Raw genomic sequence first — 19,670 nt, 5'->3', positions numbered from 1 at the left:
GTATGTTTAAAAGATTAGTGTGAGGGTATAACAGTGGGCAGTATGTGCAGTAGTTGATTGTGGGACTAATAGTGGGCAGTATATGCAGGAGAGGGATCCTTTTGGCATGACATGGGTAATGATGTGCAGGAGAGGTGTATGGAGAATATAATAGGCAGGAAATTAGTGCTGAAGGTATGACAGCAGGCAGAACAGGTAAATCTTTTGACTCAATAATGGAAGTTAATGATCTTTCCCTCCTTAGCAGAAAAAAAATTTAACTTAAATATACCAATTAATAATTTTAACACCCAAAACTGGGTCAGGGAGCCAAGCTTGTTAGGGGAGGTCTTACAGAGGATAAAAGGTTAAAATCAGATTAGGCAGGTTATTCTGGGACAGTGAAGGTGGCAGGGATCTTGTCTGTAGCATTGCAGACTGTCATTGGGGAAAATGGAGGTGGAAATTTAATCACTCAATTAGCAGGGACTGTTGGAGTCCAGGAACGGTGTAAACACTGCTGCAGATGTTACAAATTGGACAGGTTTTTTTCCTGGGGATTGCAATGATTAAATGTGAGAGATAATCCTAGAGACTGTTTAAATAGCAATGCAAGCAGCAGAAGTAATTCTCAGAGAGAAAGCTCATACATTGGAGACTGATCACTAAGGTGATATCACACATACCCGAGTACTGGGAGGTAAAATGCACATGGACTAAAACACTGAATGTTGATAGACTAACCGGGGTAAACGCTTTCAGCAATTTTTTATACCCCGAACCAGGCTTGGGGTAACCACCCAGGTGGTTAAAGCTGCTGCACGGGGTGCTAAGGTACAATGTACAGGTCAGCAGGTACTGATGAAACATTACCCTAATTTAAACATATACCTGTACATTAGACATATGTTACCTTTAAATCAGGTACTTTAGTTCCAAATGTTTGATTGGTTAAAATGCAGCCATTTCTGTTACTCTCCTCCCTTCATCTCTCTCAAGCTGCTTTTTCCTTTGGTTAGTAACAAAAGGTCTGGTACACTCCTTTCTCACTCGGTGATCATTAGTAAAATCTAATTCTACATTCACACCCTTACCAGAGAACCAATTGTTAGATGGAACAATGGCATGCTTTCTGGCTCTGCTACCCTTCTATGGTACAAAATGCATCAAGGGAAATTGCTAGACATTTTACCTTGTGACTATCTCATGTACAATAAGCAACAGTGAGCAAAATTATCTGCAAAGCTTAATTCTTTTGTTTTTGTGTGCAAGTACAGAACCGACCGGGCATGATCAGAAACGGCACAGGCTGCTAGCAGTGGGGTATGTACCGTGGGCCCCTGAAATCGGTGCAATATGTACAATTATCCACCAACCATCCACTGGTGAATCAGTTTTACAACTTGGAATAATGCTATGATATATTTGAAGACATTTATTGGATAAATCGTTTATACATCTATACTTCTCTCTAAAGGACATTTAAATATCAAGGCAATGGATGTGTATACCTTCCCGACTCATAAAATCCTGAAGTCCAGGATGCAATGCTATTTATATAAAACTAAACACTACTCATAGACACTAGTTTCTAGAACGTATCCCACAAGCATGGTTCAACATACCAGCCTGTGCACTATAAAATGTTGTTACTGTGGTGACCGCAGAAAACCAGTAAAATACATTGTGATGGCGGAACAGGAAAATAATTACAAAAGACAACACATTTAAGGTCAAAATAATTGCTTTAATTACAATTATTCAAGCAAAACTGTTAAAGATGGGGAAAAAAACTAATATTCTACACATTTACAGAAAGGCCACAGCAGTTTATCAACATACAGTATAAAAAACCCTTAAAAAAAAGAGTGACTGAAAAGCAGACAAGTGTCACTCTGAAATCCTCATTGGTATACATACATTGCACAGAATAATTAAAAAGCACAAATATTTAACAAATTGTGTATGGAGAATCTGGCATGAAGAAATGTATTTGTGATGGAAGAAGCCACTAACTGACTTCTAGTCCACCTACCAGTTCCAGACCAGCGACCTTCAACCAAATGGAATCGTTTTAACATAGAATTCTGCATAAAGTACGATGCTTCCTGCCAGATCTCATTAGCTTAGTCATGACAGATGCCTATGATGCGCTCCATTCATGGCCTGTACTGATTTAAGGAAACCCTATGCTTCACAGCAACCAGTCAGGTTTTCTTTTTCATACTCCCCCACATGTGGGAGATAGAGATTCTGCTTGCTATGGACAGCATAGCTTTTCCTTAGATAAAAAAGACCCAGTCTGTTGTGATAGTGTTTGTATCACACAGATCTATAGAGACAAACACTAACGCATACCAGCATGTTTAAAAGAAATCAGGAAGTACAGCTTATTTTATTTTGTAGCCTGTAAAAAATGATGGGCATAAGCTGATTGTTAGTTGTGGAGAATGCAGTTTTATCATATGCAAAGTTCCCTTGTATTAAATGTTCCCTCATGAAACAAGAACAAAACAAAACAGACAAAAAAATAGAACAAGGTAATATTTCACAGACCTGACAGCAATAAAAAAATAAATTTTTATTTTTCTAATCAACTATGCAATATCCACATTTCTATTTTCAGTTGTTACAGCATTCCATAAATGTCAGACATTCATTTATCACCATCGCACCCTTGCAAGTATCTGCATTCTATCTCAGCATTTAAACTTCATGGTGGAGTCAGTGTCATCTCTGGCAGACACTTCCAGTTTCCTGGTTATTATAAATGCTTCTATTTAATACCAGTTACTAACACTAGTAATCAGTGAAATAGGTTCACATAATTTTTAAGCCAATTTTCAATTCACATGAATATAGAATAGTTTCATCTAAAAGGAATCACAGAATACCTGAATCTCAGCAAGCAGGACACAGGGATGTTGAGATTCCTTACAGATCATACAAATCTGCAGACACATATTCAGGAAATCGAACATTTTCTGCTCTTTTCCCTGTACACTAAAATCATAAATCAGGTCATGACTCAGATATAAACAGGATTTGTACCAATAGTTGCAGACTTTGATTTCTTTTTTAAAAAAAAACTAAGAACAATTGCATCGAACAATTACAATTCATTAGCATACAGATGAAAAAGGGTTTTTATAGACAAATGTGAATATGCTTAGAACAACAGGAGGGTGATTATGACAGACAGCGACCTCACCAGTAACCGCAGCTAAAATAAAAAACAAAAAAAACACAAGCACACCTAGCTTTCCTTTATAGTTGCTGCAAATGAAATAAATGAATAACTAAGATTAACTGCTGCAGCTCATATTGAACTCACTGTGGGCCAACACAGCCCCCATGAGAACCTAAATGGCACAATCACCTACAGAGTTGGTATGCTGGTGGTGCCACCACCACCAAGAGTTTGTTACCTGTCCTGTCCATTAAGCCACTTCCGCATTTTAAATTAAAGAAAGAACCACAATCACAACTGTACATAATGATGAATATGTCAGAACTAGCAATCCTTCAGGCAAAGGCAGTCTATCAATATATAGGGCTCTTGGGCAGCTCAAAAGGAATCGTATCAGATGGTTTCACCTGCTGCGGCACATATACAACCATATGTCAGAATACTTGTTTTTAATCTGCAGCACTTAACACCCCCTCCACCAATGGTTGCAGCAATGTGACACTTTTAATTGCAGAATTTTGTTGTCAGTGAGTTTGGGCCACTTAGCTTTAGGAGAGACTCACAGACTAATCCATATCAGTGTTTGAGGGGGGAATGGCCTAAGGTCATATTTTAAAATAGCAGGCCTATGGGTTTCCTATTGGGCCATTATATATATATATATATATATATATAATTCTAGGACTTGCTGCCAATTTACGATCCATTAGTACTGGTGCCTCCTGATTGACCACATGGGATAAGCTCCCAAAAAGGCCAATTACATGCTGGGGGGGGGATAATGACCCTTTACAATGCCTCACGTAGATGAGAGAAAGTGGCCAAAAAAGTTTAGAGCACAAAACCCATGGCATGCATTTGATTTTTAATTTTTCTGTATACAAAACCTAATGCTGGCCCATCAGAGATCAACTTTCTTTCTGCTGATTTGTTAAAACTGTTTTGACTTTTCTTTTAAAAAGTGCCAAATACCTATCATAACTGTAATCCGATTAATAAATATGGTTTTCCTAAAATGTTTGATTTTTTTGGATGACCTAATTTGTTTGAATATACACTAAAACCCCATTGAAAAATAAAAAAAAATGTTCACCCTCTAATTATTTCTTTCAAGAAGGACAGCAAAGAAATTTTGCAGCTAGTGGAACCACATCAACTTTTCAGGTTTAGGTAGAGTCCCTCATTTAAAATGTTCATCTTCTTTCAAAGTAATATATATATATATATATGTGATACTTGCATATTTCTTTTATTGGTTACCTGCTAAAATTAGACTTCTTTCTTAAAATTTACAAAGCTGTCACTGGTCTAAAACAGAACAAGAGAACACAAAGGTTGCAAACAGCTGCCGACTGTCTGCAGACACATCATGTGCTTCTGTATATACCTACATGAGGACTTCAGTTTACACTCATCAGAGTTTTCCATCTTTACAATTAGTTTAGTCCACTATGAACAAACTCATGACTAAAGTACTGTATACAAAATACTTAAACCATGATCTCTTGGAAGAAAAAGATATCAAAATAGTTTGCTTTAAAAAATCAAGCTTTTTGTGAATCCTTTTATTCCAGTTAAAAATAACGCATGAATCACCCTTGGGGTGTTCACATCCTGAGTTCATTGGTAGGGGCATTTAAAAACATACAGGCTTTGTCTGTAAACTAAGTTGTTATGAAGTCCATTCTTCAACTAGATGGCTGGTGTCCACTAACAAAATTATAGACTAGAAACTGACTGGTGCCACAATATTTAGTTGCAAACAGCTTGCCATCTGGAGTTGGGTCGGAGAATGCAATTTCATCCTTATTCAGGTGAGAGCCATAAATAAAATGGTTTCTGTAAGAAGAAATGATAAATGTCAAACAACGAAAAAAATATAAAGTTACATTTTTGGTACATCATAAAGTAGCTTGGAGTTGTTTTTAGTAGAACCTATAGCTGCTTTAATGGGCTTACAAACCCTAAGAATTGGTCCCTTTTTGTTAGTTAAATGGCTAAAGTGGTTAAATGTTGATCTGGCCATGTTTTGATGTCAGAACAGCAAAATAAATCAGCATGGTTAGTCAAGTGGAAAGAAAAAAACAAAAAAAAAAAAAACAAAGTTTAACCGCTAGGGAAATAAAACTTACTACAAACCAGCATATCCCAGATAAATCCCCTCAATGTCTAGTTTATCCAGGGGAAGAAAAAAAAACACAGGGCAACATATCCTTAAAATAGGAGTGTATATATTCCCAGATCTCTATTAGAAAATAATTCTAGCAAGTGCTAGACTTGTTTGGGATTACTTCCCAAACAGAAAACAAATGAAAAAGTGGTTTGAAATTTCGAGGGGTATTTATATGGAGTAAAGATTTTATATCATGCAGTAGCAAAACAATCTGTAAGCACTATGTTGGTGTCAATATGCACTCTTTCCCTTTAGCATGCGAATTCTTCTTCTTCTAATGACCCTTACTAAACCCAATAAATGTATGTGTGTAGAATTCTCACCTCTGCATTGACAGCAGGGAATGAATAAAGTGGTCACAGATAAAAATGCATATCCTTTGGTTCTCTAATAGCTGGACTCCCTGCATTGAGTTTAACCATCCTCTGTTACTCATCATCTTTTAGAGAATGGCTAGAATTACCTTAGACACTCCAACATTCTGGAAGCTATCTTCTTCCTCCTCATCATAGAGAACACCCAGATACGGCTCACCCCACAGATAGCTGGCTCCGGGGTAGTAGAACAGCACCAAGCCTTCACTCTTTCAGAAATTAACTTTTCAGTGTCAGTAGCCAGATCACTTGGATTAAAATCATCAATTACTCTGTAACCCTAAAAAAAAGCCATCATTTAGTAAATATCTGCATAGCTTAAATGTTTATATAGAATATAAAAATAAATATTGACCTAATATAAACAGTTATGCCAAACTATTTTATCGTGTGTAGGCATTTTCTCCTTAATCAATGTGCAATCTTTGCTAAATCTCTGTCCCCAATTCAGTAATTATTCCTATAGGCTCTAGTGGTAGCAGCACAATGACAGAGCGATAACCATGCAACCCCTGGTGCCATTTGGCATCATAGTGTTCACTAAAGCTCAACTTTTCTAATGACATCAGCACCTCTCCTGCTGCCCATGAAGGCTTATGGCATTACACTTTCTTGAATTATGCCTAATGTTTTGGAAGGCAAATCTCGCCCACCGTCATGTGACTAAATTCTACATTACCTTCTAGACTCACTTGAAACAGGACAGTGGGATTGTCTGACTCAATATTAGTGGAAGATTTTACAGTACTTTTACAATGTGTAAATAAGGTAACTATTTTATTTCATGCAGCATGGGGTTTCCATACTGAACCGTCTTCTTTCTACTATACTGGCTTCCTCTTTACAAAACCTTTGGATCATTTAAACAGCATCCAGGTATGAAAAATGCTCAGTGGAGCTTAATCATGAAAGATGGTTTGCAACCAGCTTCTATTGCTTCCTAATACTATTGCTTTCTACAATACAATAATAAATAAAATATTTACTTCACAAGTATACCACTAACTCCTATTGTGATGATGTAGTTGTGGCATGGCCAAAATCCAAATCAGACTTAAATTCAATAATTACCCACTGTATATGTTCTGCAATTAAACACCCCACAACTTTCTTGTCAGTGCTAATAAACATAAGGGTTTTTGTCCTGGAATGCAACCGAAGTGGAACTTGCTGGAACCCCAAGTCATTATCCACCATTTCTCTGATCTCCTCAACCTAAAATGTAGTACAAAAAAATAACGTAAAAGTTAAATTATATTATCATTTTGAAAATATTATTACATTATCATTTTGAAAAAAAAAAAGGAATATAAGTTTTTGGGAAAATATTGAAGTTGCAACTACCTTTTTAAGTGCATATTTAGGGTCATCTGGTAACACCATTATGATTTTCCCATCTGGATATTCAGCCACAATTCTTTCCTTTTTCCAGCCCTGCAAAAAATAATGCAAATCAAAGAGGAACTCAACTGCAGAAGCTGTACTCAAAATACAGCAGCAGGAAAATGACCTGCTAGTGGCCTCCCTGCAGCTCCCATTGTGTCTGTGTGGGGCAGCCAGCCTGTGGGTAGAGGGAGTTTTGCTGTCTCATGTCAAAGCCTCCAAGGAGAACAGTAATGACATTATCAAACCTCACCCAAAATCTCCTGGGACCAGCAGTGCCTAAACCTTACAAGGCAAGTATAAAGCTATGAGAATGGGCACACCTAGGCCCACTCATATACAGGGAGGGTACAGAGAGGTTTTTTTAAAAAAAGAAATCAAGATAAAAAGGTAATTTTTTTAAGTTTAATCCAAATATTTTTAGGTTAATCTTTTCAGATAAGCCTGGAAAAAAGGGAAAAGCGATACAATAAATAAAAGTTCTTACCACATATTTTACTGCACTGATGAACTGGTTATGAAAGAGAAGATGTTGTGCCTCATCTTCAGGATTTGTTGCAGTATACAGCATGCCACACACGGAGCAAGATATGACACCAAATCGCTTCTGTCCAGCATCCTGACACAAGAAACATTAAGACTTACAATCAACAGCAAAAATAAAAGGGCCTTCGTTTTTAAAACAGGACCGCTCAAACAGATTAGTTTTAACATTTGCATTACTTGAACGGGTTGTATTGCTGCTCTGTCAAGGAATATCTTACATATATACACACTTAGTTCTATATGATAGACGAGAGGGCCCCAACCTGTGGTCCACGGACCTTGCTTGGGGGGCGCACCGACCAGAGCCGTGGACCATGTCCCCCATATGTAGCGCAGGCTCAGGACGGTGGGCGGGTTGTGTCTCTGGGCTGAGTCTGCGATGGGAGAGTGGGTGGGTTCTGGCATCATGACATCACTCAGAGGTAAGTTACTTCCCCTTGAGTGACACACGGCTCACCACACATGCGCAGTCTGGAGCCGATGAATTTAGTGGTCCGTGGGTCCGAAAAGGATGGCGTCCACTGTCACAGAGGAAGTTCTGTGTGCAGCTTTGGAGCCATCCATACGTCATACAAAGCCATACTATAGCTATATTAACATTTATCAAAATCATTTAGTCACTGTAGAAATGTTATTTTGTTTTGATATTTTCAGATAGCATACAATGACCACACATAATGTAATGAAAGTGTATGTGCATATAACTGAACCTCCATACTTACTATGATAGGTTGTTTGCTGCTATCATTTACACCTTCTTTAAGTTTTCGGATTTCTTTCTGAATGCTTGCATCAGAGGCTGGTTTAGTTGATTTTGTTTCTGGTACGTCTTGTTTTGTTGTAACACTAACAGAATCAACAAACATACAAATCAATATAAACAACTTAAAAAAGATTCCAATATCCAATAACAGACAGTTTTGCATTCCTAAAACAGACACAAAACAAGGTGTCAAAACACTAAAGATTAAATATTATAAAAAAAACTGATTAGGCAAATCTATTTTTTAGCTAAAATAGACCCCCCTGGCGGTCTATTGGATTAGGCAAATCTATTTTTTAGCTAAAATAGACCCCCCTGGCGGTCTATTGGACATATGGATTATGTCCATATTTTTATGTCAAAAGCGGTACATTGTTTTGCGTGGAACCTTGTTGTTTAATATTTTTGGCCTTTAATTCTTAGGAATAACTCAAGGGTATGATAAAGTTTGAAACACAAATCATAAATTATAATATAATAAATAATTATAACTAAAATAAACTTAATTTAAAAATACTTTACTAGGGTACAATCATAGAATGAACTTTTGTATTATTTAGTATTAGTATTAGATTTAGTATCACTGTGATCAATGTTTTAAAAGCAGATTACAATGTAATCTGTTTTTAAATTTCCCACCTGGCCACGCCTCCCCAGCTTAGCGACCCTTCACATCGATCACACAGGGGATGTGATGCAAAAGCCGGCCAGTGATCGCTGAGGAAGCCACTGGATCGAGGGGAGCAGGTAGGATTTTTTTTCTTACATCAGGGCTCAGGGTTATCGCTTTTGGTATGGAAAATTAACACCAAGCCACACTCAGGAATACTGTCAAGGCAGTTCAATACTGTCGGAGATTCAACGCATTGGCCTGATTTAATAAAGCTCTCCAAGGCTGGAGAGGATATGCTTTCATCAGTGAAGCAGGGTGATCCAGTAAACTTGAAATGGATCTGGTCTAGGACTCAAAACATTTGCTAGCAAATTACTTTGAAAAAATCTATTGCAGGTTTGCTGGATCATCCAGCTTCACTAATGAAAGTGTATCCTCTCCAGCCTTGGAGAGCTTTATTAAATCAGGTCCATAGTAAGGACAAGTGAGCAAGCTGACACACTAGCAAATAACACTATCAAGGAAATTCTCTAAATACATAAATTATGTATTCTCCATTTTCCCTTCTCTTTAGGTCTTTATCACGAAATAATCATGAAGTATTTATATAGCTATAAAATGACATAATATTTGCTATTAAAAACGTTGAAATCCAATAAACGCATCAGTAAGTTTCCGGATGAATGCAGCCCACTTTTCTACAATGATACTTAGCTCCATCACTTGCCACACTGCTACAGCAACACCCGCGCATCATGAGTGCAGTAAAGAACTGTTAAAAACAGACTTATCACTTACCCTCTCTTAGCAGATGAAGCCATCTGGTCTGTCAGCTGTCTGCATTCACTGCCTAAAATAGATTTCAAAATCCACATCTCATTATTAAGCTCTTTTATTGCTAATTTGTACCAATCATCTTCAAACCCTACAATGCAATCTACAAACACCAGTTACTGCTTTGCAGTACATAAGAATAAGCTAAAATAGTAATGGCAAACCCAAGGAAACAAGGAAGATTTGTTAACAATCTGTTCATTTCAAGAGAGACCTGCATAGGGTTGCAAAATATCCATAGATACACCTTTAACATGATTGCTTTGTTGTAAGGATCCCTACAGAGGGAGACATACACATACAAAGTTTAGATCCACTCCTAATAGGTCAGCCAACCCAATGCCGATATTTAGATTTCAGTCAATCCTGATCTCTTAGAGCAGTGTTTTTCAATCTTTTTTGAGACAGGGCACATTTTTTACATTGAAAAATTCCTGTAGCTAATTCTCTTGGCTCTAAGAATAAACAAGGCAATTAAGCTACCTACTGCCACCCACTGACATGGAAGAGTATTACATTACTCTGCTAGTCACTACAGCACAGACACTCAACAATGGTAATTGGTTCAATTCCCACAGTACACCTGAATGTCTCTCACGGCACACTAGTGTGCCCTGGCACAGTGGTTGGAAATCACTGTCTTAGAGTCTTTTCAAACCCATCCATTGCTGTATGTTGTGATAACATACGAGTTACTGCACTACACATTAGCACACATTATGGTGCCATTTATTGTGAATCGCAAAAAAGTTAGCTCAATACATGTCGCTTAATTAAAGCAGACAAGCCATAAACCTTCAGCTTTTAATTGGTTCCTGTGTCCGTGTTGCAAGGGAAGGCTGTTTTTTTCTGTGTTCCTGTTACAGATTCTTCATGTTTCCTGTCTTGTTAAATACTTGTGAATGTGAAAGTAAGTAGGGCGAAATCTTTCTATAAAAACACTAGATAGTGGTAAAACCATCCAATGGTTCAAATCCTTCTGCCAGTTCTTATCTAAACCTACAAAGATTGTAAGCTCTTCGGGGGAGGGAGGGTCCTCTCCTCTTCCTGTGTCACAGTCTCTATTCGTCTGTCATTTTCAACTCCTATTTAATGTACAGCGCTGCATAATATGTTGGCGCTAAATAAAACTTGTTTATTGCTAATAATAATAATTATAATAATAAAGGTTTGCCTCAACGTAACAGGAATTTGTTATTATGCACAGTTAAAACTGCTGTTCACTTACCTAAAATGACTTGTGGCTTGAGCTCTGGTGGAGAAGAGGAGACTGTGGTTTTCTTCATTGGTGAATTTTCAGGACTTGAATCCAAATGTAATCTAAAACCCTAACAAGCCAAGTTGGGGGACAAATACCATGATAACGTTAGGCACAGACAACGTAAAGTACATCAAAGACAACAAAGGTTCCATCACCAGGCACCTCATAATGCCACCAACTCCTGTATCCCACTGTACTGGAAGTCAACAGTCACGCCAACTGTTGGTCTATGGCTAAATAAGGTGAACAACTTTATGATGATAGAAGATCCTACAGCCAGTGTCCTGGGCAACCTGGACAAATTTAACGCAATGTTGGATGTATTATAGGAAAACACAAGTGTAAACATGCCACCTGAACTGTTCACTATCTTGACATATATGCTGAATGTTATTACATGGCCTATCCGATATTATGCCTTACTGTATTATTTTGTCATTGATGAGGCCTTCCGACACTTCTTTTCCGGATAAATACTCATGATGCTTTTTTATACCACAGATACGGATGTACTGTTTTCAACTAAAGACTTTTATTGGACTTTATAATGTAACCCCTGTGATTTCTATATATCTTTCCTGTTTATATTTGTTTCTCTGGTATTATTAACCTGTAAAACCTTGAAAATTTTTGAATAAAAAGAATGTTAAAAAAAAGCCAACTGGCATTATCATAAGGGAGGCCAGCAATGTGAGCATACATATTTTCCCAGTACAGTTTCTCTTTAAAAGTTAACTTATGGTAGGAAGCTCCTTAAAAAGGCTTCAACAGAATGCGAATATTGGAACACAAAGGCAAATAATTATCTTTTTCAAGCTGCAAAAAAATAGCAATACAGTTTAAGACCCCAGCATCCAACACACCAAATGTAAGTTAGTTGTGAGTAGATTGACCTTCATACTATGCACAGGAGCATTTAATAGTTTTTTTTGTTTTTGCAGAAAATGGGTAATAGCTAAATCTGTATTAGAATCCCACCCAAAGGTTTACCATAAATAAACACATTATTACCTCGTCAAGTGCTGCTTCAAGTTCATGCTTTATATGGTTTTCCAGGATGCCATTTTCTGCAGATGTCTTTTCCAACACATCTCCACTTCCAGGTATACGAGTATTGTTTTTTACCTTCTGAATCAGATCAGGTTTGGTTTGCTTATTCTGTGTTGCTGATGTCATGTCAGATTTCTTGCTGTTCAGAGAAACAGGAATACCAGATACTGCCTGTCGCCCTTGTGAAACTTTTGCTTTAATCATTTCAAGGCTGGGAAGCACAGCTCGTTTTCGGAGTACATTATTTTGAGCAAAGCTATTTTTTAACTTGATTTTGTTCCACTTGGAATTCTTTGTTCCAGGGCTGGTTTTCTTCTCCAGCTTACATTTGATTTGCAGTGGTTTTTTACTTGGAAAGAACCGTTTTAATTGGTTGACAGGACTTTTTTCGACAGCAGGTGGAGAGAGCTCCACTAGGTTTTGTGTTTTCTCATCTTCAGCCTTTTCCTCAGTAGGACCAATTGGGGAACTTGGTCCTTTTACTACTTCAACTGTATCAGACTCTATTTCTCCAGCTATTTCATTGCACAAATCCAAGATACTAACTCTTTTAGATTTCTGATCATCTTCAGAAGATGGATCTTTCTTTTTATAGGCTTCTGATTTGACAACCTTTTGTTTTTTTGCTTTACTTTTGTTTGTGCCGTCTGCAGGTTTTAGGTTTTCCCTCTTACGCTTTAATGGAGCTTTAGTTGACAAAGTGTTTACTACAACTTTGCCTTTACTGGATATTTTTTCACTCAAAGATAAATCCAGCAATTGATTAGAACTAGTGCAAGAAATGGAATCATTGCCAACTGTAACTTCTTTTTCTACAACATTGTTGGGGACAGAATCAGACTTCTCCAATTTCTTGGTCTGGTTGACAGGGCAACTTCTCTTAACAGGTTTTGAAATAGTTTTACTTTTATCTTTTATAGTTTTTATCTTCTCTCTAGGTTTTCTTTTTTCGGCTTTTAAATTTGTAGGAGCAGTTTTTGTATTTTTCTGCTTAGTTTTGTTTTCTATCTTTTTTGACCCCACAGAAATTGTTTGCTGTGGAACCGATTGTGATGGCTTTATCCTCATTCTGCATGATCTAGTTGCTTTTTGAACAGCTTGTGTTGGCTTATGTGCTTTTGTTTTGAGTTCCACTGATTTTTTTACCGTTGCGTTCCTAACTGCTGCTTGTTTTTTCATACTAGAAATAGTTTCTTGTTTTTTCTTTTTATTGATTACTTTTTTAGTTTTTTGATTACATTTTGACTGCACATCAGACTTTCTTGCTTTCTTCTGTGATAATTTGTTTGGAGTGCCATGGACTACATTCTTGACAATTTTCTTTACACCTATATTGGGCTTACAGGTGTTTTTTGCGGTGACATTCTTTTTCGTGCATTTACCAGTTTTTGTTTGCTTCACAGCAGAACGTTTGCTAGTGCTTTTTGTTATTTTGTTACTTTTATTTTGCACAGATGACTCTTTAGTCACTGTTTTGCTGTCACTGGAACAACTCTTTTTGTGTATTTTTGAAGCACTGCTGGAAGACTTCTGTGCAACCTTTTTAGCAGAACTCACCTCTTTGGCTAAAGGCAGGCTTTTACCCTTTGCAGGCACATTTTTTACAGTACTTTTTTTGGTAGCTTTTAAAACTGTACTTCCCTTTCCCCCAGGTTCTGCCTTCGGTGATTTTAAGTTCCTAATGGCTTTTTTTGCAGGTGCTTTTGGTGTTGTCTTTTTTTGCGCTGAACACCGATTTGTTTTAGATTTGGTAGAAACATCTTGTCTCTTTTTAGGTGTAACAGCATGGCTTTCCTTAAGTTTCTTTACAGCGTTCCCCGGCAAGGATGACTTCCTTTTCTGCGAAGTCATAACTGAAAGATAAAATAAAGCATAAGTAAATAGTCCTGCCAAGCTATTTCCAACAATGTACGCCATTTCAACAAAATATGTCCCTGTTAGATGAGTGGGGTATTTCTTTTTTACTGGATAATAACATTCTGCAGCATTTAGGTCAGCAAGAAAGCAGTCAAGCAAAGGAAGAAAAACATGTAAGTGATAACAGCATTAAAGTAGAAAAAAGACTAACGCTGGTCATATACTGTTCCATACTCTTAAGACCTATTTTTTGCTACTGTGACTGAATAATGGATTTTCATAAAAAAATCTTCACCAAGCTTGAGGTAAAAAGAGTTCCACGGAGTTCAGTTTCAGAGTTCACCGGGACTTTAGCTAAAAAGGATTCTTTTTTAAAACATCTTTTTACTCACCCCCCCCCTCCTCAATACTTGCCTAGTTCTGGTAGTCTGTCCATGCAGAATGTTTACCTGTGATAACCTATAGACTACAAGGATATTCTTTGTATTTCACCAAGCAGGAAGGCACCACTGCCTGGTATGACACCATGGTAGGTGAGCTGAGAAGAGGTAATCACAATGATCTTTGGGGTCAGATTTAAAAATTACTGTGAGATGCTTCATTGCTACAGTCCACAACTGGATTGTCTCCATATGGTGAACCTTTTATTTCGGAAGCATAACAAGTATTGAATATTTCAAGCTCAGCTGACATTTATCACTGCCTAACATAACTGACACTCCAACCCTGTATCTTTAGATTACCCACGTGCAATATAAGCATTGCTAAATCATGGGTGAAGATGTGGCGACAATGAGTTGGTACAGTCTAAACCTGGATGACCTTGATACCATAAATATAAATTACCCTAAAACTTCTGTAAATGAGGAAGAAAAACAGCACCTACATTTTCCACCCCCCTTGCTTCGCAGCACTTTCATTACCTCCAGCCATTCTTCTAGGCATATTAGTGTTAAGCCAGCAGAAACAGACTGGTGACCACAAATCCGGACAGCTGTCCCATATTACCCTGTGAGATCTGTACATCAAAGTGAGATACTATTTACGCTAGACACTTTGAAAGATTACGAAAAGATGGCCTTTACTTCAATGTTGCCCTGGGATCAACATTATAATTCTGATTTTCAGTAAATGACTATAAATATTTGGTGTTTCTATTACGAGCATTCCTCTGCCCCTAGGCAATTTTAAAGAATGGGGGGGGGGGCTATCAGGCTTTTATTGATGTCCAAGTGCCCTCTATAGTGATTTCTTCTATCTGTCTGTCCAGGCAACCACCGACTTTACAGGGGTAAGCCTGACATTTAGAGTTTTATTTAGACATTTAGACATTTTATTTATTTTATTTATTTATTTATTTTATTTTTTTATTTATTTATTTATTTTATTTATTTATTTATTTATTTTATTTTATTTAGACATTTACACATTTAGAGCAATTTAGAAAAATTGCATGATCAGTGAGATATTTTTGCGGGCAAACTGGAAGAAAGTAGTCTGGTCTGTTATAGCTACTTGTCCACCAACAAACAGGAACATATAGACAGAAAAGGATATTATAGCAACAGCCAAAAAAAAGTAACAAAGAACCCTAATCCTGCAGAAAGCTGCACCTCTGTTAAAGGGAAAGGGAAGATTTAGTGAGCTCTGATGGCACTTTCCAGCATTCCTGACCACCCTACTATTCAACTGCACCAACACAGTAAAGATCTTGGGGAAGCAAGGACAGCCATGTATGTGGTTTGTCAGGGATGATGGGAGAAGGGTACCAGGGCCCAATGAATGGGTACTTTATCTCTACTCCTATAGAAACAACAGCAACTATCTGCATTTATCTCATAAAGAATCTAAACTTGGAGAGGTCAAATACTATACCAAATTTCAAGGATTAAACAACGGTGATCATTATGGGCAATTGCTCGAATTGTGCTGCAGCTCCTATAAATTGTTCCCAGGTTCCTGATGTGTCAAACTAGACTGTGGAAAATAAAGATAACCTATTGACCATACCAACCAAAGTCTAGTTCAATTTTAAGTACAGATTAAGACTATGTACACATTAGATTTTTGTTGTTGGAAAGGATCCCGCTGCGCTCTCTCCCCTTCATTTGCATTACGGTCGTTTGTCTATGACAACGTCAGACAGCCACTGTACACCTGGCAGATTCTCGTCCGATACCAGCCCTGAGGTGATTATTGGATGAGAATCATCTGACGTGTGTACACAGCCTTAGTCTAAATATTTGGTTCTATTTTGTTGGTCTTATGTGTTTACTACTTCCTAATGGCAGGGAACTGCTGTCTATAGGTGGACACTTCATGTATCCGTGAAATTCTGCGCAGGATTGTGCAATCCTATCCTAAATCAAGTACATTACAAAGAACAGGACACGTCGGAAGCTGTAATGTATAGTATATTTGGAAAAATAATTGTTATCTTTTCAGTAAAACACTGTGCATTAAGGGATACATTTTTTACCACTAAAGACAATGAGCATGCAACCTCCTGCATCTTAGGCAAGAACCCTCTGCTCATCCCTAACACAGAAACTGATGTTTTACCAATGGGGAATTGTGGTTTTTCTGGTGATACGCTTTGCTTGCTATGTATTAAGAGCAGCCTTGTTCAACATATTTAATACGTGGGAACCCCTTGAACAACATTTGTAGGTCTTAAGGAAACCCTGCTATAATTACTGAATCCAAAGCTTACAGTACATTCAGCTGTTGGTCAACGGTCCGAATGAATCTTATACTGCTGGCCATTGGAAAAAATGTCAACATTACACAAAGCCGAAATAATCATTGGTGTCAAATAAACTGACCTGAGAGGCATAAATTGCTCATTGTCCAATAAACTCCTAGCAACCTCTGGGGAAACCCTGGTGTTCTACACTACCCTGGTTGAGAAACACTGATCTAAAGCAACAGGAAACATCATATGGAATAAATTCTGATCTCTGCAAGAACCCATCAATGTTACATCGCTTACCCAAACATCTTGTAACCATCACTCTTCATGAATGTTCTGAATGTAAATGTGATGCTAAACATAAATAATGGCTTGTTTATAAAACCATATTCAGAATTTAATGGTTTAGGTGATAATGACATACAGCAGACAGACAGAATACAATATTTTCTCTGTAGTTGTTTTTAAGGTTGAGACGCAGACTATGAAAACACTGTACATTTTATTGCCATGAACAAATCCTAATATAGAAGAATTCAGAAAGCATTTTTACATACAAATGGGCCCTAATCTATACAACACTATTGAAAGCAATGCAAACCTGTAAAATTGTAAGTAGTTGTATCTGCACTGGGTTGATCCTGAAAAATCAGCTGCTGAAATCCCTCAGGGCAAAATCAGGACACTGCAACACATAAGGGACTACTAATCACTTATCTAGGTGATCCCCAGGAGCGGTCTGACTCCTCCTGAGCCCTGTGATGGGGTATCACAGCTCCCCCTGCTCCCAGGCACGGGGTATCACAGCTCCCCCTGCTCCCAGGCACGGGGTATCATAGCTCCCCCTGCTCCCAGGCACACCTATTGTGTGTGTACTGTCCATTCAATCTCATGGAGAAAGAGTGCTCAGGCATAGCAAGAACCCTCCATAGGATTTATTAGCCATAGCACAGAACTTGTGATAAGCGGTTGTGTAGCATCATTGGAGATATCTTGCTGAAGTTCACACTCTATGCTCCAGTATCTTACCGAGGATTAAATAGACATTATGTGTGGACAGAAAGGACAACGGGTGGAAGACCCAGCATATCATATCAAAGCACAAATTATGCTGGTCTGGTAAAAATAATAAACAATGATCAGATTATTATTACACAGTATTTATATAGCGCCACCATATTACAAGTGCTGTACAAAGTCATATCACTAGCTGTCCCTACGGGCTCACAATCCAATGTCCCTACCATAGTCATATGCCTTTACTACGGTCTAATGTCAATTTTGGGGGGAAGCAATTAACCTAACTGCATGTTTTTGGGATGTGGGTGGAAACCGGAGTACCCAGAGGAACCCATGCAAACAGGAGAACCTGCAAACTCTATGCAGATAGAGTCCTGCAAGAAACCGAGGTCAACTTCTCATTGATCAGTGTTCTTCCCAGCCCTTCGGCCGGGCAAATCACCCGGCACTTTTCAGTAACCATCCGGCTGTTTTGGGTAGTTACTGAAGAGTTTGGTCACAATACAGGGGCTGTCACCCGCCTACAATTTCTTCCTACCCAGCTTAAAATAATTTCAGGTTTGAACACTGTTGATCATTACACCATGAATTCTTTGACGCTCTGCTCAATAACGGATGGAAGACGTCTTCCATGAGTTTACAATCATGACTTTATAGTTTCTGTACATTTCTATGCACTGTAGGTATTGGTTTGTTTATTAAAGCTTCCAGGAGGTTAGATTGTGACAAGCAGTTGTGCAGCATTGATGGTGGATCAGAGACCGCTAATAAGAACAGAGAAGCTGAGGATCTACAATATAAAGGTAACTGGCAGAGGTCCTGCCATGGAGGTGCTAGGTCGGTGCTTCTTGTTGCATTTCTTCTCTCCACAATCACACGCCAGGGGCTGAAGACTAAAAGCAGTCTCCTGGTGACACCATCAGTGCCATGTGTGCCGGGGCCTGCGCATATAGACAGGAAGTGGCTAAATAATACACCGGAGCCAAGGAGATTTTAGGTGGGGGGCACAATACTTATACAGTGCATAATTTATTTATAGTTTATATTATACAGTGCAGTGGTAATTACCACCCTTGTCCTGTCATTGTAGCACTCCTCCTCCCTGTCTATAATAAGTGACATTCCCTCATCACCATGTACAGGATAACATGGGAGACCCACACATGGAGACATGTTGAATGTTAGGAACACATTGGCTGCAGACAGCTGGGGGGTCAGGATACCCCCAGACAATGTCACCCCCCACATTCCTTCATATGCCCCCCACCCCGGGTATATACCCACACGGGGTGAGCACAGACAAGCCATACACCTCTACGTCCTAGCAGTGCCACTGACCGGTCTGAGGGGGGCGTACTCGAGCTGTCCGCCTTCTTTGCTCATCAGGTTCTTCTCCCTCTAGTCAGCGCGTCCTACATAAGTGATAGCCGGAAGTGTGGGATTAGCGGGACACCGCACAGTTCGCCCGTATATATAAAAACACTGAGGGTTCACCGGCTCCGGACAGAGGAGAAACTTCCCGGGCGGAGCAGTAAAGCGTCAGTAAAGCCGAGTCAAACATGCGCACGCCACTACTCCTAGAGCCCCGCCCATTGTTGCGGTCCAAGCCTCGTTTTCATTCCCATTGCCCTGATGGGTGATTTTTGCATCGTACTGTGTGCTCGCTCCCGTGCTTTACTGGTAGCGCGCGCTCCTGGACATCTGGCTGGTGGTCATGTGACACATACCTGGCCAGGCATCCGGGAGGGGAGTGCTGAGCTGAGATTCATGTGTAGGGTGCTGCGCAGTGTCATGTACTACTAGGGTGTTTATTATTATTATTATTATTATTATTATTATTAATAATGCCCTTTGTTATACTAAAACCTTATATCAACATGCTGGTATATTGCTCTGCTGCTGGGTAAAACCTGCAAAGAATTAATAACACTTCAA

General features: G+C 38.6%; 1 protein-coding gene across 1 annotated transcript; it reads right to left on the bottom strand.

The window, feature by feature from the left end:
• Positions 1-1,705: 1,705 nt before the first annotated feature.
• Positions 1,706-19,309, bottom strand: ESCO1 (establishment of sister chromatid cohesion N-acetyltransferase 1). The gene is made up of 10 exons (XM_072411335.1): positions 19,074-19,309; positions 12,128-14,019; positions 11,084-11,183; positions 9,820-9,871; positions 8,368-8,491; positions 7,587-7,718; positions 7,061-7,150; positions 6,788-6,931; positions 5,806-5,996; positions 1,706-5,008 (listed from the first exon to the last, which is right to left on the bottom strand). Exons 2-10 carry the CDS (start codon positions 14,015-14,017, stop codon positions 4,858-4,860), a joined length of 2,874 nt encoding a protein of 957 aa, XP_072267436.1. The 5' UTR covers positions 14,018-14,019; positions 19,074-19,309; the 3' UTR covers positions 1,706-4,857.
• Between the last annotated feature and the right edge of the window lie 361 nt (positions 19,310-19,670).

The sequence above is a fragment of the Pyxicephalus adspersus genome, chromosome 5, assembly GCF_032062135.1.
Source record: "Pyxicephalus adspersus chromosome 5, UCB_Pads_2.0, whole genome shotgun sequence".
NCBI lineage: Eukaryota > Metazoa > Chordata > Amphibia > Anura > Pyxicephalidae > Pyxicephalus > Pyxicephalus adspersus.
This window is presented reverse-complemented; position numbering and strand designations above follow the sequence as displayed.